The 23,015-nt window shown below is 47.3% G+C and overlaps 1 protein-coding gene across 10 annotated transcripts in view; it reads right to left on the reverse strand.

Annotated features, from left to right (window-relative positions):
* The window catches only part of SLC75A1 (solute carrier family 75 member 1), a 46,045-nt gene extending 26,748 nt beyond the window's left edge, over positions 1-19,297 (reverse strand). Inside the window, exons 1-2 of one of the 10 annotated variants that reach the window (XM_085849307.1) lie at positions 19,177-19,297; positions 12,136-12,179 (exon numbers count right to left, since the gene is read on the reverse strand). In XM_085849307.1, coding sequence (XP_085705433.1) covers positions 12,136-12,179; positions 19,177-19,282 — 150 coding nt within the window. In that variant the 5' untranslated portion in view covers positions 19,283-19,297. Of the gene's footprint in view, positions 1-12,126; positions 12,180-12,860; positions 13,006-13,039; positions 13,179-19,176 lie in introns of those variants that run through there. The other 9 variants (XM_085849306.1, XM_085849308.1, XM_085849309.1 and 6 more) reach the window with 9 other exon arrangements.
* Positions 19,298-23,015: the final 3,718 nt, after the last annotated feature.

Raw genomic sequence — 23,015 nt, forward strand, 5'->3', positions numbered from 1 at the left:
CAATCTGTAAACACTTCAGTCATCATCTCTTGAACCAAACACAATTTTGATAAAACTTGACCACATACTTCATCACCCATGATGTACTTAAGTTTGTTCACGGCATTTAAAAAAAAAAAACAAAGATCAGGGTCGAAGGCGGGGTGTGTGGGGGGTTTGAGTGACTGTTGCGCCTGATCCAGGTGAGCTTCAGGGGACACAGTCCTATTTTTACAACTTCTGTAAATACACTTCCTTAAAGCCTGGTGTTGGATCAGTGATTAGGGTGACGGATTGGGATCCTTGGGTCCTGGGTTCAAGCCCCGTCGGCCGCTGAATTAATACACCAGGGGGTTGACTCAGCCTGTCATCCTTCCGAGGTCGGCAAAATGAGTACCAGTTCCAGTGTGTGTACTGGTAGAGGGGCACTGCATCAGCGACACAGTCGCGCTTCAAGAAATGATAGCTACCCCGGCAGCTAAGCTGGGGCGTTCCATGTCAAGTGTACACATTTTTCAGCGAAATTTTGACACCGTCAGATTTCACTCTTTTTTTTGTGCAAGTGTTTGTATCCACGGTAAAACATGTGTCGATTTTCAGACCTGGGGGCCCATCGGGGCTCATTGTAGCCCCCCCCCCAAATTTGGGTGCCCCCAGTTGACCCACAATCTTCCAGTGGCCATATCACAGATTGTAGTGGTCCGATTTGGATGATCTTGGTATCAAAATGCTCGTAAAAGCGAGATCTTTCGAATTGCGTAACGTAAAATCACTCCAAAACAGTAATTCAAAAAGTTATAGTTTGGGGCGCCCTTTGACCTTGGGCCCCCACCCCCCAGCCAAACCAATGATCCTGATTTTTTTCATGTGAGAATACCCCTTCATATACTCCAACACCTCAGCATAAATGAAAATGGCATCTCAATTGGTTCAAGTGTGATGATGGTTTTATTGTTCGGGGTCCACATATCACTAATTCTTGATTCGACATTGGGCGACATTTGCCGTCATCGTTCCAATTACGTCACCTGCTGGCAGGCGACTTTATGTCTGAAATTGACAATCATCATCTCTGGACATATATATATATATATATATATATATATATATATATATTGTTGCGGTTGTGGAAATTCACAGAACACCATTCAGGTTTCCCAGAAATCAGTTATGTCGATATGTGAGTGTTCAGATTAGATTTCCCCACCGTCGTCGAGCGGGCTTATTCGTGTAACAGGGCTGTGATCTTTGAGGTAGTGTTTTTCTTTTGCTATCTTTATTTTGGACCAACCGCCTCTCAACAATGACAGCCACCTTCGCCACAACCACAACCAACATCTCCACAACGCCAACCACGACATCTCCTCAACAACCTCTCATCAAACCTCTCCACAACAAAAACATCGCTCTCATCAACCATCTCCACAACGACCACCACGACATCCCCTCACGACCTACGCCACAACAAACATCGCCTCACCTTCATCTTCACGAATGCCGCCATCTTGTTACCGGCAACAGCGTCCGGAACGAACAACATCTCTGCCACCAGACGCGGGGACTCCTTCGTTGGGACGAGGGTCGATGATTTCACCCATGTCCGCTCTCTCCGAGCTTCGCGACAATTCGGATCAAAATATCAAAAGGGGTGGAGTCAGCGGGGGTTCAGAGGTGAGAGATCGGAGATCAAAACCTCACCTCATGGATCCAATATAAGGGCGCGTAGAGACGCCAAGCGCGCAGTTGTGTGGAGTCGCGTTGGGAGCTGGGTCAGTCTGGAGTCTGGAGTCTGCAGTCGGTGAGGAGCTGGAGAGAGAGAGAGCGGAGGAGACTGGAGCTAGGAGCGCGGCCTGCCGTGCCGAATAGTGGGTCGCTGGAGAGAGGCCGGAGAGGAGTTGCCAACCAGCGGCATAACGGTCCGAGGTGATCGGGCCCCGGGACAGTCCAAACGATGCTGAGGAACGGGCGGGCTCTTAAGAGAGCATCAACTCTGAAAGAGCAACGGCCCGTTCGTTCCTCTGAGGCATTGTCGACTTGGCCCGATCGACCGGGCCGCACGACGCGGCCTGGGCCGAGCCGTGGTCACGCCAGCTGCCGTGTGGACGGGACGTCGAGGAGCGCCCAGCGAGTCGCCACGAAGGCGACAGGTAACCAGCACGGTCTCTCTTTGCTCCTGCAGTCTTCACAGCTCCGTGACTTATAAAGATCCACGAGGTCCAGTTCTGCCCCCTTGCCTTTTCTGGGGTTTTTCTTTACATGAATGATGTGGTGCCAAGTCCGTTAAGTAGAACTGTTAAGTGCATGTGTGTACATCATAGACGGTTGTAGTTCTTTGTCTTGCTCGTGTTTTGTCCCATATGTCCATTGGTTGCATACATGACTGCATGATTACATACGTGCATTGGTTGCATACATGACTGCATGACTGCATGAATGCTTACGGGTGTGAAATAAATGTCATAGTTTAAATGTTCACCCGTTCGTTGCGTCCTTTTCCTCATTGAACTGCCATAATTAAGTTCGGAATACTAGCTGGCTTTTTAATAACCGATAAGAGAATCGGATCCGATGGGGCTTGGCGATATACACCGCTTGGCAAATCGCAAACGGAGCGAGCTGCTTAGCAGCTCGTTTCCAAGCAGGTCCCCGTCGAGGTGTAAATCCCAGAATTTCTGTCTGCGCGCATAATTAAGTAAATTGACAATTCGGCGATCGGACAGAATAGCTGGCTGATTTTCGGTGTGATTAAAAACGCACCCGTATCTGGATTTCGGCGTTGTTCCGAAAGCTGTGACTAGGTTTGCCCGTTCGGTGGGCGAGAGCGACCGCCATTGGCTAGAAGCGGTCGCCCACACACCCACAGGCGGGAAGCCACAACAATATATTGCATCATTTGCGAAAAATTATTCTGCCTATTGTGTCTATTGATTTTTAAGTGCACATTTTTTGTATAACCATCATCGAATTAACCCTCTAGAGCCCCAAGGGTTATTTTTTTGTTCACCCAGAACATTTTGTGGGCTCTCGAGGGTTAAGTTATAAATGGGCTAATCTCCGTTTTTGCATATTTTGCAGTAAGCATGGCGACTGAAGATCGAAAGGAGTTCCGAAAATACTGTTGCGATCCGTTCAGCTGCCATAAAACGAAACAACGAAAAGATCTTCGCAATGTGTCGAATGATATGTTGATGAAATTTTCTTCAAAGGTGGAAAAAGATGACAGACTTTGTACTTCGTGCAGAAAAAAAAACTCAGTTGTCACCAGAGCGTATTGAAGAATCATCTTCGACCAGTTCGAAATTATCATCAGAAGGTACGATCGAAGGCATTGCAGAATCTATTTCGACAGATGAGGACGAGGAGGTTTTTGAGCGAGAAGCAGAAGTTGACCTATTAAAGCAGTCGTTATCGATGACAGGTGAAAGCCCATTCGACAAACGAAAGGAGGAAAGGAACCCAGGGTACGTTCCTGAAAAGCGAAGTAAAGTGGAAGATTCTGTGCGAAAGAAATTAGAACTCGTTGCTGGACCAAGCACTGTGGAGAAAACACAAAATACAGCGTCAAAATGTGATGAAAACTGCATGCCAGAGGTGATCAAAAGCCTGAAAGAAAAATACGTTGTTTCGAGCCGTTCAGAGCAAATACGTATACTGACAATATTTGCAAGGAATATGAGCATCAGAGGGATGATGAGTGAATTCAGTTGCTCCCAAAGAATGGCTGTGCAAGCCAAAAATTTAGAGAAAGAAAATGGTATGCTATCGTGTCCAAATCCCAAACAGGGTAAAATATTGCCTGACGAAGTGAAATCCGCCGTAACCGAATTTTACCGAAGTGATGAAGTCAGCCAAATAATGCCGGGAAAAAAAGGACTGTGTGGTGGTCAGGAATGAACATGGAAAAGACAACATTCAAAAGCGCCTGGTACTAAACAATCTCAAGGAACTGTTTCAGAAATTCAAAGAGAAGAACCCTGGCTTGAAAGTTGGATTCGCGAAGTTTGCCATGATCTGTCCCTTGGAGTGTGTCCTGGCCGGTTCAGGCGGTACACACAGTGTATGTGTATGTAGGATACATCAAAATGTGAAACCCATGATGTTTGGTTCCAAAATGCCACAGATAGCCGAACTTCCTAGCTATCATCATGTGATAGCACGCATCGTTTGGAACCCAGCACAACCGGCATGTTATTTCAGAACTTGTGAAAGTTGCCCATCAATTGAAGACTTCAAAACCGAGCTACTGAGTGCTTATGAACGAGAGGATATTGATGAAATTCAGTTTATTGATGATGGTGGACATCCACCGACAGATCTGAACTGAGCTCCATGGTCCTGCCTTTGGAAGAATTCATTAATCAATTCTGTGAATGTGCGGTGAAATTAGTGAGACACAACTTCATTGCCAAGGCCCAATCTCAGTTTCTGAAAAATAAGAAAGACGAAATCGGTGAAGGATAATTTGTCATTATTGGAGATTTCTCAGAGAACTATTCGTTTGTCGTACAAGATGCGGCCCAAGGATTCCATTGGAACTGCTCTCAAGCGACAATTCACCCCTGGGTTTACGATTTCAAATCGGACGATGGCAAATTAAACCACGATTCGTTCACGATTATATCAGAATGCATTCCTCACGACGTTGTCTCAGTCCACCTCTTCCAAAGAATGCTCATTGAACACTTGAAATCTCGCTTTGGAAATGTAAAGAAACTTTACTATTTCTCAGACGGTTGCGCTGGCCAATATAAGAGTTGCAAAGCCTTCAGAAACCTATGTCGTCACAAATCAGAGTATGGTATTGATGCAGAATGGCATTTGTTTTGCCACAAGTCATGGCAAGGGCCCTTCAGAAGGCGTGGGAGGTACGGTCAAACGAGAAGCAACACGTGAGAGCCTGCGTAGACCTTACGACAGTCAAATTATTTCTCCAAAAGATCTTTTCGCCTTTGCTGAAAATGGTTTGAATGAAATGAAGTTCGGTTACAGGATCCAAGAGGCGTATGACGAGGAAGAACGAAATCTGGAAGAAAGGTTAAAAACGGCCAAAACCATAGCTGGAACTCAAAAACTTCATGCTTTCATCCCTATTTCTGAAATTGCTGTTCAAGTACGCGAATTCAGCCTTCGTGAGGAACACCGTATCGAGTCAGCTATTTCAAAATCTACACCAACTTTTAACGGGAAACTCTCAGGTTATGTCACAGTGCACTATGATGGAAAATGGTGGCTTGCCTGCATCATGGAAGCTTTTCAGGACACTCATGAAGTGAAAGTGAATTTTCTTCATCCAAACGGGCCCGCAAATAGTTTATTTTTTCCTGACATTAAAGATCACTGCATTTTAGACATTTCTGATAAACTTCTTTCTGTAGAACTAAAAACTGCTACAGGTAGAACCAACACAATCAGTCAAAAAGAAACAGCTGTCAAACAAAACATTGGTTGGAAAAAAATCTTGACTATAATATGCTAGGAAAAATACTCTTACTCATACAAGTATAGCTTCCAGTTCCTGCATGTGCATGTGGAAAATTTATGTACAATATAGTGTATTGGAAATCTTGTGTTCAAATATTATGCTATGTATTGTGGCGTATTGTGCGTCCAGCACCCGAGTCCCCGGACAATAAAACCATCATCACACTTTAACCCATTGACATCCCATTTTCATTTCTGCTGAGGTGTTGGAGTATATGAAGGGGTATTCTCACATGAAAAAAAAAAATCGGGACCATCGGTTTGGCTGGGGAGCGGGGGCCCAAGGTCAAAGGGCACCCCAAACTACAACTTTTTGAATTACTGTTTCCGAGTGATTTTATTTTACGCGATTCGAAAGATCTCACTTTTACGAGCATTTTGATACCAAGATCAGCCAAATCGGACCACGACAACCTGTGATATGGCCTCTGGAAGATTGTGGGGCAGCCAGTGGCAGCCAAATTTGGGGGCCCCTAAAATGGGCCCCGATGGGCCCACAAAGTCCGTCGGTCAATGTAAAAAAAACAAATTTTCATACAGAATCTTGACAACTGTTTAATTCCATCTAAATACATCACTGATCAGAAAAAAAATGTTGTTGCCAGTTTTTCTGTGTGGTCCCAGGGTCATTTTTGGTACAAAATAAACTTTGGTGTGAAAAAATGCGATAATATTTGACCAAAAATTTAGTTTCTTTCATAAGTATACCGTGTGACCCCTTAAAATGATCAGGATGATCCAATCCACTATGAGAGTATGTTCCCATATAGTCATGAGTCCCTGTGGGTGAATATTGTGCAGTTAAATGCTATTAATGTATAATTCTTCACGACAAGTACCAGCAAATGGAGTCACAAAAAGATGAGCATTTGAATTTCCAATGGACAAAGTGTCGCATTCAGAATTTTGCAAACATCAGTCACTCCTATTGTGAACCAATGTGTCCCACTTCAAACCACATATATTTACACCTGAGTCCTTGCTCCTTACGTTGCTCCTCTTCTTCATCTTGTCCAATTACAGTGGGTTGTGTATTGTGACATTTGTCCTCGTCTCCCGCGCAGTGGCAGAGTTCGGTGCAGACAAGATTGTGGTGTCTGCAAGAGCACCTGCCTGAGCATGTCCTGTCTGTGGATGCACAGCTGCATCCCGTCAGCTGCAAAACTGCATCTGGAGCTGGTGCTTCCTTGGTCAGCACTGGCACCAGTCGACCATCTTGCTGCTGCCATCCAAGCTCCAGAGGGTTGGGGATGACTGGGTTCTAGGACCAGGTCCTGTGACCAAACACTCGCCTGTACATGTGCTCGCCTGATATGCTCCAACCAAGCACCATGGGTCGGTGGTAGTTTTCCACTCCTTGTTCAGGCTTCAGTAGTTTGAAGAGGTGCCACCTGAGGTCCTTCGCCTGAGTGATGTGGAGTCGTCTAGGACAGAATAGTGCGCACAAGAACTCTTCACAGCCCTTGACCACTTCAGCGGACGGTTCTGCTCCTTCTCCAAGCCCAGCCACTGCAGCAAGTACCGTGGGGCTTGATGCAAGGAATGCTGTGAAGCATCCCTTTTTGCCCTTTCCTTGTACGTGTCCAGTTGTATCGCACCTGGTCAGTGCATGCCAGTTGATTAAAGCAGATGCTTTATCTGGACCAAGTTGGTCATAGATTGGTATCAGCATGACTTTGTGACGGCGCTCCCTGGTGCCCATGATTACTACTGGTTCGATGCCCAGTTGTGGCACCCTGCGAAGAGCCAGGAGTAGGACATCAGTGTCTTGGGAGTATAGGTGGACTCTGAGTCCTGTTTCTGCAACTTCCACCGCATGTAGAATCATGAGAGTGTCTGCCTCTTCATGTGTGCTCACACCTGTAGAGACAGGGCAGTCGCGGAGTTTGTCACGACACCACTGCATGTCACGGTCACCAGGTTCCCAGCAGTACTCATGTCGATGAGTTTTTGAGGCAGGTACAGAGTGAGTGAATCCTTTGTGTCGTTGCTTGCGAGAAAAGTACCTTTGTCTCTGATGCAAGTTGAATCTTGTACTATGTAGGATCGGATTCCCTTTGACTTGCCTCTGCGCCGTTCTCTTGTGTCTTCTCCTTCAGTGAAGATACATTGGTATAGTTATCAAAGATAACCCTCACTTGGTCATAGCCTCGAGCTTTTGAGTCTATGATCTTGACATATGATGTGCCAAGGTCACTGCAGTTATTGAAGTTCTTGACCGCCATCAACTCCTGCAAGACTGCCATTCGGACTTTCAAACATACTGTGGAACGTTGACTCTGATGACATGGGGGTGAGTGTCACTTGTCTGTCTATCTTGCAGGCCTGTACTATAGATTGAGACAGGATGAGACACGAGTTGTGCAAGTGTTCGGTGCGTGTCTCGGTTGTTGCCGCTTTTGCTCCTTGCAAGACCCATCTTGTGAAGATGATCAGTTCAGCTGGTACACCTGATTCACTGCACCTGACCAGTGATCCATTAAAGGACCATGGATCATCCTTTCTAGACCGTAGGACAGCTTGCCTAATTATGTTGGAACACCGGAAGATTGTGTTCATCTCTCCTTTGATGTCTCTCTCCTCTATTGCCTGGTCTATGGCAGAGCGACCAGCTTCATTGGAATGTAGAACTGCTGGCTTCCTCCCTCGTGCATCAGTGATTGTGAAATTTGTGATGTTCTGTTGGATTTTCTCCAAGAAGACTTGCCGAGTGATTTTCTCGTTGTGGATTCCATGATCGTGCATCATATTGGTGTACGGTGCAGCCACCTCGGTCAGTGTGATGATGTCTCCTTGATTCAAGCGCTCTTTTAATTCGGCAAAGAATTCAATCTCTGCCGAAATAGATGCCACAGTGTCTTTGTCTGACTGGTTGTCCCTGTTACTGAGCCTTTGGGGCTGCTGCACGTAGCGCTGCCAGTGCATTGTGTGGCAACTTGTGTGGTCCCTGATGTCCCTGGACAGGAAGTCTCCCTCCGCAAGGATGTCTGCCATATTCAATTTCCATTGGTCATTATGACTGGCATCTCCAATCTTTTTGACTGATTTTCCAATGTCTGAAGTTCTGCATTAGTGAACCTGCTCTGGGTTTGAACCAGATCTGGCATGTTTCTTTTTGTGTTTGATATCTTGGCAGTAGAAACAAAGCTCTCGGTTTAACGGACTGACGTGGGATCGTGTGAGTGACCTTTTCATTGACTCAGCAGATTCACTGCTATCGGGCATAGTGGTACTACTTGACATGGGTCATCCCCCTTCCATCTTGTATGACAACACGCTTGAACTCTTCGTAGACAGTGCTTTCTCGTACCGCTTTTTGTCTCCGTCAGTGTGCCCTTTGTGTGTCACCTCACTGTAGCATGTCCTGTGCCATACAGCATGGTTTCGTTCCAAGATCTCCGCTGACAAACCATGCAGCCGTTGATTCAAATGAATGAAGTCAGGATTCCTATATTCAGCTCTTTGACTGGTATAGTCAATAAATTTCTGATAGCTTTCACGTTTTGGATACATCAGTGACTCCAGCTCTCTCCCTTTGTTTTTACTGTTCACCCACTGTTCTCCTTGGCATTTGAGGCAGAGGTCAAAGTCAATTGATTGTTTATTTATCGGTGGTTCTCCTAATGCTGCAGAGGTGGCCATCTTCGTTTATGTTCTCTGTGAAGGTGCAGATGTTGGGCTTGACACAAGTCGGCAATCAGAACTTGTAACAGCAATGAAGTCGTAGCTGGGACGTATTCATCTGCAACTTACGAAACAAATACAATAATTAGGTGACACCAGTGGCGGATCTACGGGGGGGGGGGGTCCCGGGGGCCCGACCCCCCCCCCACAGACCAAAAAAAAAGCCAAATTTTCTCACATATACACTCCAGCTTTGCGAGAGATTCTGCTGAGCCTCAAGCAGGCCACAGAAACAAATTTCCGGGTGCCTATTTTTCAAAAATTTCTGGGGGAGGACCCCCAGACCTCCCTCACGGACTTCGCGTCTTCGGCACTCGTGACGCCCTCCCCCCCCCCCTTGAAATTTCCTAGCTCCGTGCCCACAGCCCAGTATGTTACCTAAGATCATAAAATATCAGTTGTTAGTAGAATTAGTGTAGTATTTTGTATTATTAAATTTTTTAACAATCTAACCATATTTTGACTCTGAGGGCACAAAATACCTCAAGAAAAAATTGGCAATATTTGTTTTCGTATTTTACTCGATAATTTGGATGAATTGAAATGCATTTAAATGCATTTGCCAAAAGTCTGGTTCCCCAAAAATTGAAAATTTTTCTATGGCAACTAACAATGTTTTTCGTACTTTTGCTCAGAAATCACCCTGGGACCAAATAGAAAAACTGGCAACATGTTTTTTTATGTCCTAAATACTATTTAGAGGAATTTAAATGCATTTGCCAAGATTATATGACAAGATTTAATTTTTTTTACATTGACCGATGGACGAACAGGTCTAAAAGTTGGTATTTTGAGTTTTTTCACCCAAGTGAATAAATGACCAACATATGGGGAGAAAATGAGGTGTTGGTGTTGGGAGGGTGTGTACACTTGACATGGAATGCCCCAGCTGCCAGACGACCACCACCACCACCACCATTTCCTTAAAACACTTTTCACTTCCTTTCGATTGCATCATCCACTCCTTGTTAAACCAACACTCCTTAAGGCCCGGTCACACCTTGACGTTTTAGCCAGCGATGGCAACGTATTAAAATGAATGTAAAACGCTGGCTTACGTTGAACTTTTGATGTTTTTTTTTAAAGATTCGGACGTATTCATAGCGACTTGGTCTTATGTATAACGCATTGGTAACGGACACAGAACGTTTCGTTGTGTTATAGATAACTTATACCAACGAATGCTGAACCTGTTGTCGGCCTACACAACCGATGCCCAACGATAGTCTAACTTAGGCATAGCGCGTTGCACGCATCGCCGACGATGTCTTGACGTAGCCTATTAAAAGGCTGACGCACAACGATTCGAATCATAACTGCCGTAGAAATGGAAGTGTCAACATCGCGGTCCCACCTTGGCGATCTTGCCAACGTATGCCGACCTAAGAAAAATGTGTCTAAAACGTTGGGGCACGTCAAATATGGTATGAGTAAGTTTGGTATACGTGAGTACAACGCTAAAGTACGCTATCATACGTCGTAGTAAGTAGAGTACGTCAAGAAATTTTAAACATGTTCAAAATTTTACGACGTACTCGGCATATGACACACGTTCAGCATGCGATGGGGATAAGTTTTACACACGATATGCGGACGCTTACACACGTCCACAAAGGCTACTTATGAGCTCCTCATAAGTCGAAACACGTCGCGGTAATGTCTTTTTTACGCGAAACTTATTTCTAACTTATGTTTGACGTGCTTTGAACCAACTCTTTACGTAGTCCCAACACACATCGACGTATGTAGACGTATTCCAATGACGTCTTCCGGTCGACAAAAAAAAAATTAACGTGTTTCTAGCTTACAACTGCCATATAAAGACGTGTTCCCAGCGGTTTTGGGAATTGGTATATAAAAATGGTGTTCATAAAAGGGAACCCAACAGTGTTTTCGAGTCCTTTTTGAGTCGATGTCCATGTCAGCAGTATCAGTATCAGTATCAGTATTAGTATTAGTATTAGTGGTAGTTTGTTCATGTTGGCAGTAGTAGGTGAGTGTGAGGGGAGGGTGTGGGTTATGATGGATCGTCCTTGCGTTTAACGATTTAACGATTTAAATGATAAACTCAACGATTTAAATGGCTGCATCTCCACTATTGAAAGTAGACGCTTAGGCTCAACAATTGGATTTTTTTTCACTCAACGACTTTTAAACGGTACCACTCAGCTATTTTCATTGTTTAAAATGAACGATTTAAATTGCTGTCACTCGCCTTTGTTTTTTGACGCTGGAAATTTGAAATTTGAAGTTTGGATTTGGTTTGGAAATTTGAAGCGTTTCTTCTGAACGTGTTAAAACGTTCAAACTCGACTATTTTAAATAGACGCTGCCGATGGACAATTGGAATCATAGCCAAGCTAGACATCGAAGTGTGAACATCCTCGTCATGCCGAAGAAAAGTTTGAAGAATGCTGCAAATAAGTGTCCTGGCCGTGGCCGTGGACGCTGACGCAAGGACGATCCATTATACCGACGTCTTTCAGCCTATGAGTAACTTAAAAGTAACGTCTGTCGATGTGTGGCAACGATCGCGTAACGTGCTAACAACACGTTAATCATAGGTTAGAAATAAGTTTCGGGTACTCTAAACATTACCTCGGCGTGTCTCAACTTATGATTAACTTACAAGTAGCATGTGTTGACGTCTGTCAACGATCGCAGACCGTGCATACAACTTGTGGCCAGCGTAGCGGAACGTGTGAGTCATACGCCGGCATACGTCGTGAAATTTCAAGCATGAGAAAATTTGAGGACAACCGAAAAGTACAACGTTTAAAGCCAACGTACAACGACGTATGGCAACGTACTACGACGTATGCCAGCGTGCTCTCAATGTTATCAAAACTTACCCATAACGTATTCAACGTGTGCCAGCGTTTTAGAAAAAAAATTTCAAAAATCGGCATACGTTGGCTAAAACGTCAAGGTGTGACCGGGCCTTTACTGATACTCTTCTTCTCTGTCTATAAATATTCATACCTTCTTTACCTGTGATCTGGTGAGGAAACTATGCAGTTTGGGTCTTGCAGAAGCTTCTCGTGAGGTCGGTCCCACATTCAGCGAAGCACACACGACACACAACAGTGTCACTGTCAGTACCTCGTCCAAATGTAATGGATACAGTGTGTGTGTGTGTGTGTGTGTGTGTGTGTGTGTGTGTGTGTGTGTGTGTGTGTGTGTGTGTGTGTGTGTGTGTGTGTGTGTGTGTGTGTGTGTGTGTGTGTGTGTGTTTCGATCATGACAATAAACTCATGCATGGCACAGAGTTAGAACAACCTCAGTGCACTATCTCACAGACAATCACCATAGTTGTAACACGTGATATGCTTTATAATAACATCGGTATAACACAGACAATGACTACAGTTTGGATACATTGTAACTATACAATTAGCACTACAATAATATATTTACCATATTGTAAAACTACTGTAAAAAAAAAAAAAAACACACACACACTCACTCACAAACACAGAAACTCACTCTCACACACACTCATGTAATAGTGATTTAACCAACAAGCCACTTGTGCTGGTATATAGTTTACTATAGTATAGTTGTAGTAGGACGACTCAAACAGCAAGTCAAAAATAAACCTCCCAATCACCCGGAACATCGAGATCAGGCAAAACACACTTAAAATGTTGTTATAATAAACACACTTACAATGTTGTTATAATAAACACACAAACAAGCGTGGGACCGTGGCTTACTCTCAAACGTTCAATCACCCGACTCCATCCTCACCAATTACGTTTACATGGAACTTTACATCGAACAAACCTCTCGGGATCCGACTTGGTGTCTTTATTCATTCTCAACAACGTTTCGGAATATCATCAAATCATCAAATCATCAAATCGAATCGAATCAACAAATCAACAAGTCTTACCATGAACAGGAACAGAGGAGCACGGACTTGGGAATAAAAAAACACAATTACTACCGTGATTCCACCACCGATAACTCTACCACCACCACTACTACCTACCGTAATTACACCACCGATAATTCTACCACCACCACACCGCCAATACTTCCTACCGTGATTACACCACCGATAACTCCACCACCACCACTACTACCAACCGTGATTACACTACCGATAACTCCACCACCACCACTAATACCTACCGTAATTACACCACCGATAATTCTACCACCACCACACCGCCAATACTTCCTACCGTAATTACACCACCGATAACTCTGCCACCACCACTTATACCTACCGTAATTACACCACCGATAATTCTACCACCACCACACCGCCAATACTTCCTACCGTAATTACACCACCGATAACTCCAACACCGCCACAACTTCCTACCGTGATTACACTACCGATAACTCCACCACCACCACTAATACCTACCGTAATTACACCACCGATAATTCTACCACCACCACACCGCCAATACTTCCTACCGTAATTACACCACCGATAACTCCACCACCACCACTAATACCTACCGTGATTCCACCACCGATAACTCTACCACCACCACTTATACCTACCGTAATTACACCACCGATAATTCTACCACCACCACACCGCCAATACTTCCTACCGTAATTACACCACCGATAACTCCAACACCGCCACAACTTCCTACCGTGATTACACTACCGATAACTCCACCACCACCACTAATACCTACCGTAATTACACCACCGATAATTCTACCACCACCACACCGCCAATACTTCCTACCGTAATTACACCACCGATAACTCCAACACCACCACTACTTCCTAACGTGATTACACTACCGATAACTCCACCACCACCACTAATACCTACCGTAATTACACCACCGATAATTCTACCACCACCACACCGCCAATACTTCCTACCATAATTACACCACCGATAACCCCAACACCACCACTACTTCCTAACGTGATTACACCACCGATAACTCCACCACCACCACACCACCACTACTTCCTAACGTGATTACACCACCGATAACTCCACCACCACCACACCGCCAATACTTCCTACCGTAATTACACCACCAATAACTCCAACACCACCACTACTTCCTAACGTGATTACACCACCGATAACTCCACCACCACCACCACACCGCCAATACTTCCTACCATAATTACACCACCGATAACTCCAACACCTCCACTACTTCCTCTCGTGATTACACCACCGGTAACTCCACCACCACCACACCCCCAATCCTTCCTACCGTGAGTACACCACCGATAACTCCACCACCGCCACTACTACCAACCGTAATTACACCACCGATAACTCCAACACCGCCACAACTTCCTACCGTGATTACACTACCGATAACTCCACCACCACCACTAATACCTACCGTAATTACACCACCGATAACTCCACCACCACCACCACACCGCCAATACTTCCTACCATAATTACACCACCGATAACCCCAACACCACCACTACTTCCTAACGTGATTACACCACCGATAACTCCACCACCACCACACCGCCAATACTTCCTACAGTGATTACACCACCGATAACTCCACCACCGCCACTACTACCAACCGTAATTACACCACCGATAACTCCAACACCGCCACAACTTCCTACCGTGATTACACTACCGATAAATCCACCACCACCACTAATACCTACGGTAATTACACCACCGATAACTCCAACACCGCCACAACTTCCTACCGTGATTACACTACCGATAACTCCACCACCACCACCACCACTACTACCTACCGTAATTACACCACCGATAATTCTACCACCACCACACCGCCAATACTTCCTACCGTGATTACACCACCGATAACTCCACCACCACCACTACTACTACCAACCGTAATTACACCACCGATAACTCCAACACCGCCACAACTTCCTACCGTGATTACACTACCGATAACTCCACCACCACCACCACTAATACCTACCGTAATTACACCACCGATAATTCTACCACCACCACACCGCCAATACTTCCTACCGTAATTACACCACCGATAACTCCAACACCACCACCACTACCTACCGTAATTATACCACCGATAATTCTACCACCACCACACCGCCAATACTTCCTCCCGTAATTACACCACCGATAACTCCAACACCACCACTACTTCCTAACGTGATTACACCACCGATAACTCCACCACCACCACACCGCCAATACTTCCTACCGTGATTACACCACCGATAACTCCACCACCACCACTACTACCAACCGTAATTACACCACCGATAACTCCAACACCGCCACAACTTCCTACCGTGATTACACTACCGATAACTCCACCACCACCACCACCACCACTACTACCTACCGTAATTACACCACCGATAATTCTACCACCACCACACCGCCAATACTTCCTACCGTAATTACACCACCGATAACTCCAACACCACCACTACTTCCTAACGTGATTACACCACCGATAACTCCACCACCACCACACCGCCAATACTTCCTACCGTGATTACACCACCGATAACTCCACCACCGCCACTACTACCAACCGTAATTACACCACCGATAACTCCAACACCGCCACAACTTCCTACCGTGATTACACTACCGATAACTCCACCACCACCACTAATACCTACCGTAATTACACCACCGATAACTCCAACACCGCCACAACTTCCTACCGTGATTACACTACCGATAACTCCACCACCACCACCACCACTACTACCTACCGTAATTACACCACCGATAACTCCAACACCGCCACAACTTCCTACCGTGATTACACTACCGATAACTCCACCCCCACCACTACTACCAACCGTAATTACACCAACGATAACTCCAACACCGCCACAACTTCCTACCGTGATTACACTACCGATAACTCCACCACCACCACTAATACCTACCGCAAGTACACCACCGATACCTCCAACACCGCCACAACTTCCTACCGTGATTACACTACCGATAACTCCACCACCACCACTAATACCTACCGGAATTACACCACCGATAATTCTACCACCACCACACCGCCAATACTTCCTACCGTAATTACACCACCGATAACTCCAACACCACCACTACTACCTACCGTAATTATACCACCGATAATTCTACCACCACCACACTGCCAATACTTCCTGCCGTAAATACAGCACCGATAACTCCAACACCACCACTACTTCCTAACGTGATTACACCACCGATAACTCCACCACCACCACACCGCCAATACTTCCTACCGTGATTACACCACCGATAACTCCACCACCACCACTACTACCAACCGTAATTACACCACCGATAACTCCAACACCGCCACAACTTCCTACCGTGATTACACTACCGATAACTCCACCACCACCACCACTACTACCTACCGTAATTACACCACCGATAATTCTACCACCACCACACCGCCAATACTTCCTACCGTAATTACACCACCGATAACTCCAACACCACCACTACTTCCTACCGTGATTACACCACCGATAACTCCACCACCACTACTTCCTACCGTGATTACACCACCGATAACTCCAACACCACCACTACTTCCTACCGTGATTACACAACCGATAACTCCACCACCACCACACCGCCAATACTTCCTACCGTAATTACACCACCGCCACTACTTCCTACCGTAATTACACCACCGATAACTACAACACAACCACGACTTCCTACCGTAATTAGGCGGTTCTAGAAAATACTCTACGCGGCCTCTTCGGCTCGCCATTCCCGTCTCCTGTCTGGACCGGTCCGTCCATCCCCATGCGTGCACTCACACACGCCATGACACACACACGCCATGACACACACACGCCATGACACACACACACGAGCCATGAAACACACACGAGCCATGAAACACACACGCCATGACACACACACGAGCCATGAAACACACACGAGCCATGAAACACACACGCCATGACACTCACACGCACGCCATGACACCCACGCACACGCCATGACACTCACACACACGCCATGACACACACACACGCCATGACACACACACGCCATGACACTCACACGCCATGACACTCACACGCCATGACACACACACGCCATGACACAGACACGCCATGACACTCACACGCCATGACACTCACACGCCATGACACATACACGCCATGACACATACACGCCATGACACTCACACGCCATGACACATACACGCCATGACACTCACACGCCATGACACTCACACGCCATGACACACACACGAGCCATGAAACACACACGCCATGACACTCACACGCCATGACACTCACACGCCATGACACTCACACGCCATGACACTCACACGCCATGATACACACACGCCATGACACACACACGAGCCATGAAACACACATGCCATGAAACATACACGCCATGACACTCACACGCCATGACACTCACACGCCATGAAACACACACGCCATGACACACACACACCATGACACACACGAGCCATGAAACACATGCCATGACACACACACGCCATGACACTCACAAGCCATGACACTCACACGCCATGACACTCACACGCCATGACACACACACGCCATGACACACACACGCCATGACACTCACAAGCCATGACACTCACACGCCATGACACTCACACGCCATGACACACACACGCCATGAAACACACACGCCATGACACACACACGCCATGAAACACACACGCCATGACACACACACGCCATGACACACGCACGCCATGACACACACACGCCATGACACACACACGCCCCGACACACGCACGCCATGACACACTCACGCCCCATGACACACGCACGCCTCGACACACTCACACCCCATGACACACACACACACGCCATGACACTCACACACACGCCATGACACTCACACACGCCATGACACTCACACACGCCATGACACTCACACACGCCATGACACACACACGCCATGACACTCACACACGCCATGACACTCACACACGCCATGACACTCACACACGCCATGACACTCACACACGCCATGACACTCACACACGCCATGACACTCACACACGCCATGACACTCACACACGCCATGACACTCACACACGCCATGACACTCACACACGCCATGACACACTCACGCCATGACACACTCACGCCATGACACACTCACGCCATGACACACTCACGCCATGACACACTCACGCCATGACACACTCACGCCATGACACACACGCCATGACACACACGCCATGACACACACGCCATGACACACACGCCATGACACACTCACGCCATGACACACGCACGCCATGACACACGCACGCCATGACACACGCACGCCATGACACACGCACGCCATGACACTCGCACGCCATGACACACTCACGCCATGACACACTCACGCCATGACACACTCACGCCATGGCACACTCACGCCATGGCACACTCACGCCATGGCACACTCACGCCATGACACACTCACGCCATGACACACTCACGCCATGACACACTCACGCCATGACACACACACCATGACACACGCACGCCATGACACACGCACGCCATGACACACGCACGCCATGACACACGCACGCCATGACACACGCACGCCATGACACACTCACGCCATGACACTCGCACGCCATGACACACTCACGCCATGACACACTCACGCCATGACACACTCACGCCATGACACACTCACGCCATGACACACTCACGCCATGACACGCACGCCATGACACACTCACGCCATGACACACGCACGCCATGACACACTCACGCCATGACACACACGCCATGACACACTCACGCCATGACACACTCACGCCATGACACACTCACGCCATGACACACACACGCCATGACACACACACGCCATGACACACTCACGCCATGACCCTCACGCAATGCGCCCGTTTCAACACACTGGCTCCACTCACACCCTTCACCACACACACCAGGACAATCACGTTGGGGATTCGAGTTAACAAAAGGGGTCCCGGGGTCTCTTCACCCCCCAAGCTGCGCGTGTACCCGTTCACCTCAGACCTCCCCTCAACCTCGCCCGGCGCGACCGAACCCACCTGGTCGCAGTCCACTTCGGGAGAGTTTTCCGTCTCCCCCTGTCCCTGAAGGAGGCCATCTTGCCTCTCGCATCGGGTCCCAACACATCCCCAAGCTCGCCCCCATTGTCCCCTATTACTCCCACGTGTGTGTGCTCCTTTGTATCGTGTAGTTCCTCCTCTACCTTTTCTATCTCCCGCGTCTCTGTTGTTCTCTTCGTCGTCTCTTGCATTACTTGTGTGTCCGTCACCCCTTTTGTCTCCTCCGTCGTCTACTCGTGTTTATTAGTTTCTTCCTTTATTTCTTTTTTTATCCGTCACCTCCACGTGTCTCGTCCCACACGTCTCCCTAATTATCGTGACGGCGTCTCTCGTCACCCCGACCTCACCCGTCTCCATCGCGGTCCGGACACATTGCACACTCCGTCTCGCTGGTTTCGTGTCGCCGCCATCTTGCGCTCCGTCGTCGGCGTTTCGTCACGCGTCACCGCCATTATGCCTTTCATCCCATCCAAGCCTGTCTGCAGGCCTAACCCCATGCTCTGCATTTCACCCCGCAGTGTTTGCATATTTGCATCCATTGGGCTTCCCATCGCTTGCGCATTTGCGTCCATTTTGGCATCCATCCGTTGCATCATCAGCATTAATTGTTCGATGCCCGATGGCTCTTGCGCCATTACGGACTCTCAGTTCGGTTGTGGGGGATGGTCGACCTGCATGGTGGTGTCCTGGGCTTCTGGTTCCAATAACTCTACACTACTATTATTACCCACCTGCCTCAGCTCGTCTTGGTTAGCCATGTTGCGTGCTGGGAATAATTTAAAAACGCTCGCAATTTGGGGGAACGGGGGGAAGGGAGGGGGGGTTCGTTCCGTACACCCCTGATCAGACCCGTGAATTTTCTCTACGGAGGCCGAGGGGCCGAATCGCACTCCTGACTTCCAAATGTTGCAGGGCCGGACTTCGGCCGCGAGCACGACCGCGAGAAGGGGCTGCAAGTCGGCCCGACCGATCGCCCGGAATGTATAGGTCGTCCCCCGGATAACTCCGGAGCCGACGGGTCCTCTATCGGACCGAACTCGCCAATATATAGACCACGTGGGGTAGGGTCGATTGCTAATTTAAATTTACCGAAATACCCACGTGGACTAAACTACCGGGGAAATTCACCCTCGGCCAACTTTGTCTGAATCGAGTAGCTATCGCCGACTCGGACCCGGCGTAACCAAGCGGAATAACCAAAGTCATGCCGGACCAAATGAACAATTTACCGACCCGAACGGCCGTACTAATCCTCACACACGCGTCATGTCGAACCAATGAAAGAAACACAAAACGAGCTGATACATTTAACAAGAGGGGATATTTATTCACAATAATGGGGGACTAGGGGAGCACGTAAGAGGCAGGGTTAAACGAATATCAGGCAATGCAGGGTATATACAGGGAAAAACACTTAATAGTTCACTACTTATCAGATGGGTCCACTGACACACACACACGCACACACACACACACACACACACACACACACACACACACACACACACACACACACACACACACACACACACACACAAAGAAGTGGTAGCTAGAGCCTTTATTTAGGCTTTCAGCTCGGAGGACAGTTGAGCCGAAGTCTAGGGTCCAACTCGGACCTGTCTGCCTCGTGCAGTCTTCAGGCTGACTCCACTCGGCGCCCGTCCTGGCCACCAAACCTCGACTTGGTTCCCTCCGGAGACGGTACGCAACCCTTCCGGCTCCGGCGGCGGATGGTCTTTCACAAGCTCGATCTTTCAAGAGGAAGAGGAGGAGGAGGAAGACGTTCCAGACGACAGTGACAAGACCAGTCCAGGCCTTCTGAGACGAGCGCTCCCGCAACACGAGCGCTCAATCACGATGAACGCTCCAGCAAGGTGAGCGCTCCTTCCTCGCTTCTCATTGGCTGGCTCCTCTCTCGCTTGCTCCCTCCCTTCACTTCTCCTCTCTGGCTTCCTTCCTCTTCTTTTATGCGCTCCGGCGTGCTCGACCCTCACCCTCCCCAGCGCGCTGGGAAAATCCCGGGGCGGGGGATTGTCGTTCTTCTCTTGCAGAATCCCGATAAAACCCCAAACTATTAAAATAAATCACAGTGCATTTATATTGATTCACCCACTAGACAAGGGAAGGAAGCTATCTATAAAAACACATACTTACCGAAATAACTGCACTACAGGACCTGAATGTTGGGTGTGATCATGGCTTCCAAATTCGCAACAATATTTCAGCCGAAGTGCAAGAGGAGTTTCTTGAGTTAAAGTTCGACTCCTCGGCTGAAGAAGACTTCAAAAAACTGGATCTGGAGACGTTCTGGGTCACGTACCTTCCTGTTTACCCTTTGATCTCACACCAAGCTCTTCGGATTCTGACAATGTTTGGATCAACGTATCTTTGTGAAGCTGAACTTTCCACGCTCGTTGCTGTCAAGACCAAGTACAGAAACAAGCTGAACGTTGAAGGGGACTTGCGTTGTGCTCTCTCTGGCATTCGACCACACATTCAAGATCTGGTAGTTAAGAAGAAATGTCAAGTATTTCATTAAATGTCATCTCATTAAATATGCTGTATATATATGAGTGTTGCTTCCACAGAATTCTTTGTTCAAGAAAAAAGACTAAAAGCACACATTTTTTCAGTTTTTCCTTTTAATTCAGGAGGCTTTTTTAATCATTTGGTTGAAGATGTGAGGGGGCGGGGGCGGCGTGGAGGCAAGGACCAACTACTAGAGTGGACGTGGTGATAAAAAGGTTAAGAACCACTGCTCTGGAGGTTATGGCATGTGCGGAAATTAAATAAAACCACGAACGTTGGCATCTCCGGGCGTACCCAGCGATTTGTAGGTATGATGATGAGGCATTCGATGATATGAGTGAAGAAAGTGGAAAAAAAGAACTTTATCGTTAAGATATCGTTGTTCCAAGTTCCCAGTCAAGGCATTGTTGAGCAGGCCAAGAAATGGTGACTTAAGACCCCGAGTGAGGGGCACTGAGGTGACCAAGCATAAAACCACCTTCCATCCATCGGAACCATACTCTGTACAGAGCATTGGTGCTGCTGAAGCAGTCTCCTTGGCTATTGAGCACAATCCTGGATGGGTCGCCACTCCGACGCAGGATACTCGAATGACTCGATCGTCCCCAGCAAGCTGGTACTCATTTTGCCGACCTCGGAAGGATGACAGGCTGAGTCAACCCCCTGGTGAAGTAATTCAGCGGGCAACGAGGCTTGAATTCAGGACCCTCGGATTCCAAGCCACCACCCTCACCACTGAGCCAACAACAGGCTTCTAACCCCACCTTATTAAAGAACAATTAAATAAGGCAATTAATTATCTTCAAAAAGGGTGTTTTAATTAACCCAAACACCCAATTTTCACTCATGCACTTCCTTGGAGTTCCCTTATTATGCATGCAAAGTTTGGGCTTGGGATCTCAGGATCCTGAGTTCAAATACCAGGTGGGGTTGACTCTGCCTGTCATCCATCCGAGGTTGGCAAAAATGAGTGCCATCATGCTGGTGTCCTGCGTCGGAGTAGCGACCCGTCCAGGATTGTGTCAAATAGTACAGGAGACCGCTTCGGCAGCACCAACGCTCTGCACAGTGTGGTCCCGATGGATGGATGGATGGAAAGTTTGGGGTCGTGAGGTTTCATGGTTTTGGAGTTATGGAGGAGATGGTCTTACAGATGGGCTGATGGACGGACTGAAGGACACACACTGACATTTATTAGTGTGTGTGTGTGTGTGTGTGTGTGTGTGTGTGTACATATATATATATATATATATATATATATATATATATATATATATATATATATATAT

Source organism: Eptatretus burgeri, chromosome 12 (assembly GCF_056783735.1).
Source record: "Eptatretus burgeri isolate ZD-2024b chromosome 12, Ebu_testis_v1, whole genome shotgun sequence".
In the NCBI taxonomy this organism is placed as follows: Eukaryota; Metazoa; Chordata; class Myxini; order Myxiniformes; family Myxinidae; genus Eptatretus; species Eptatretus burgeri.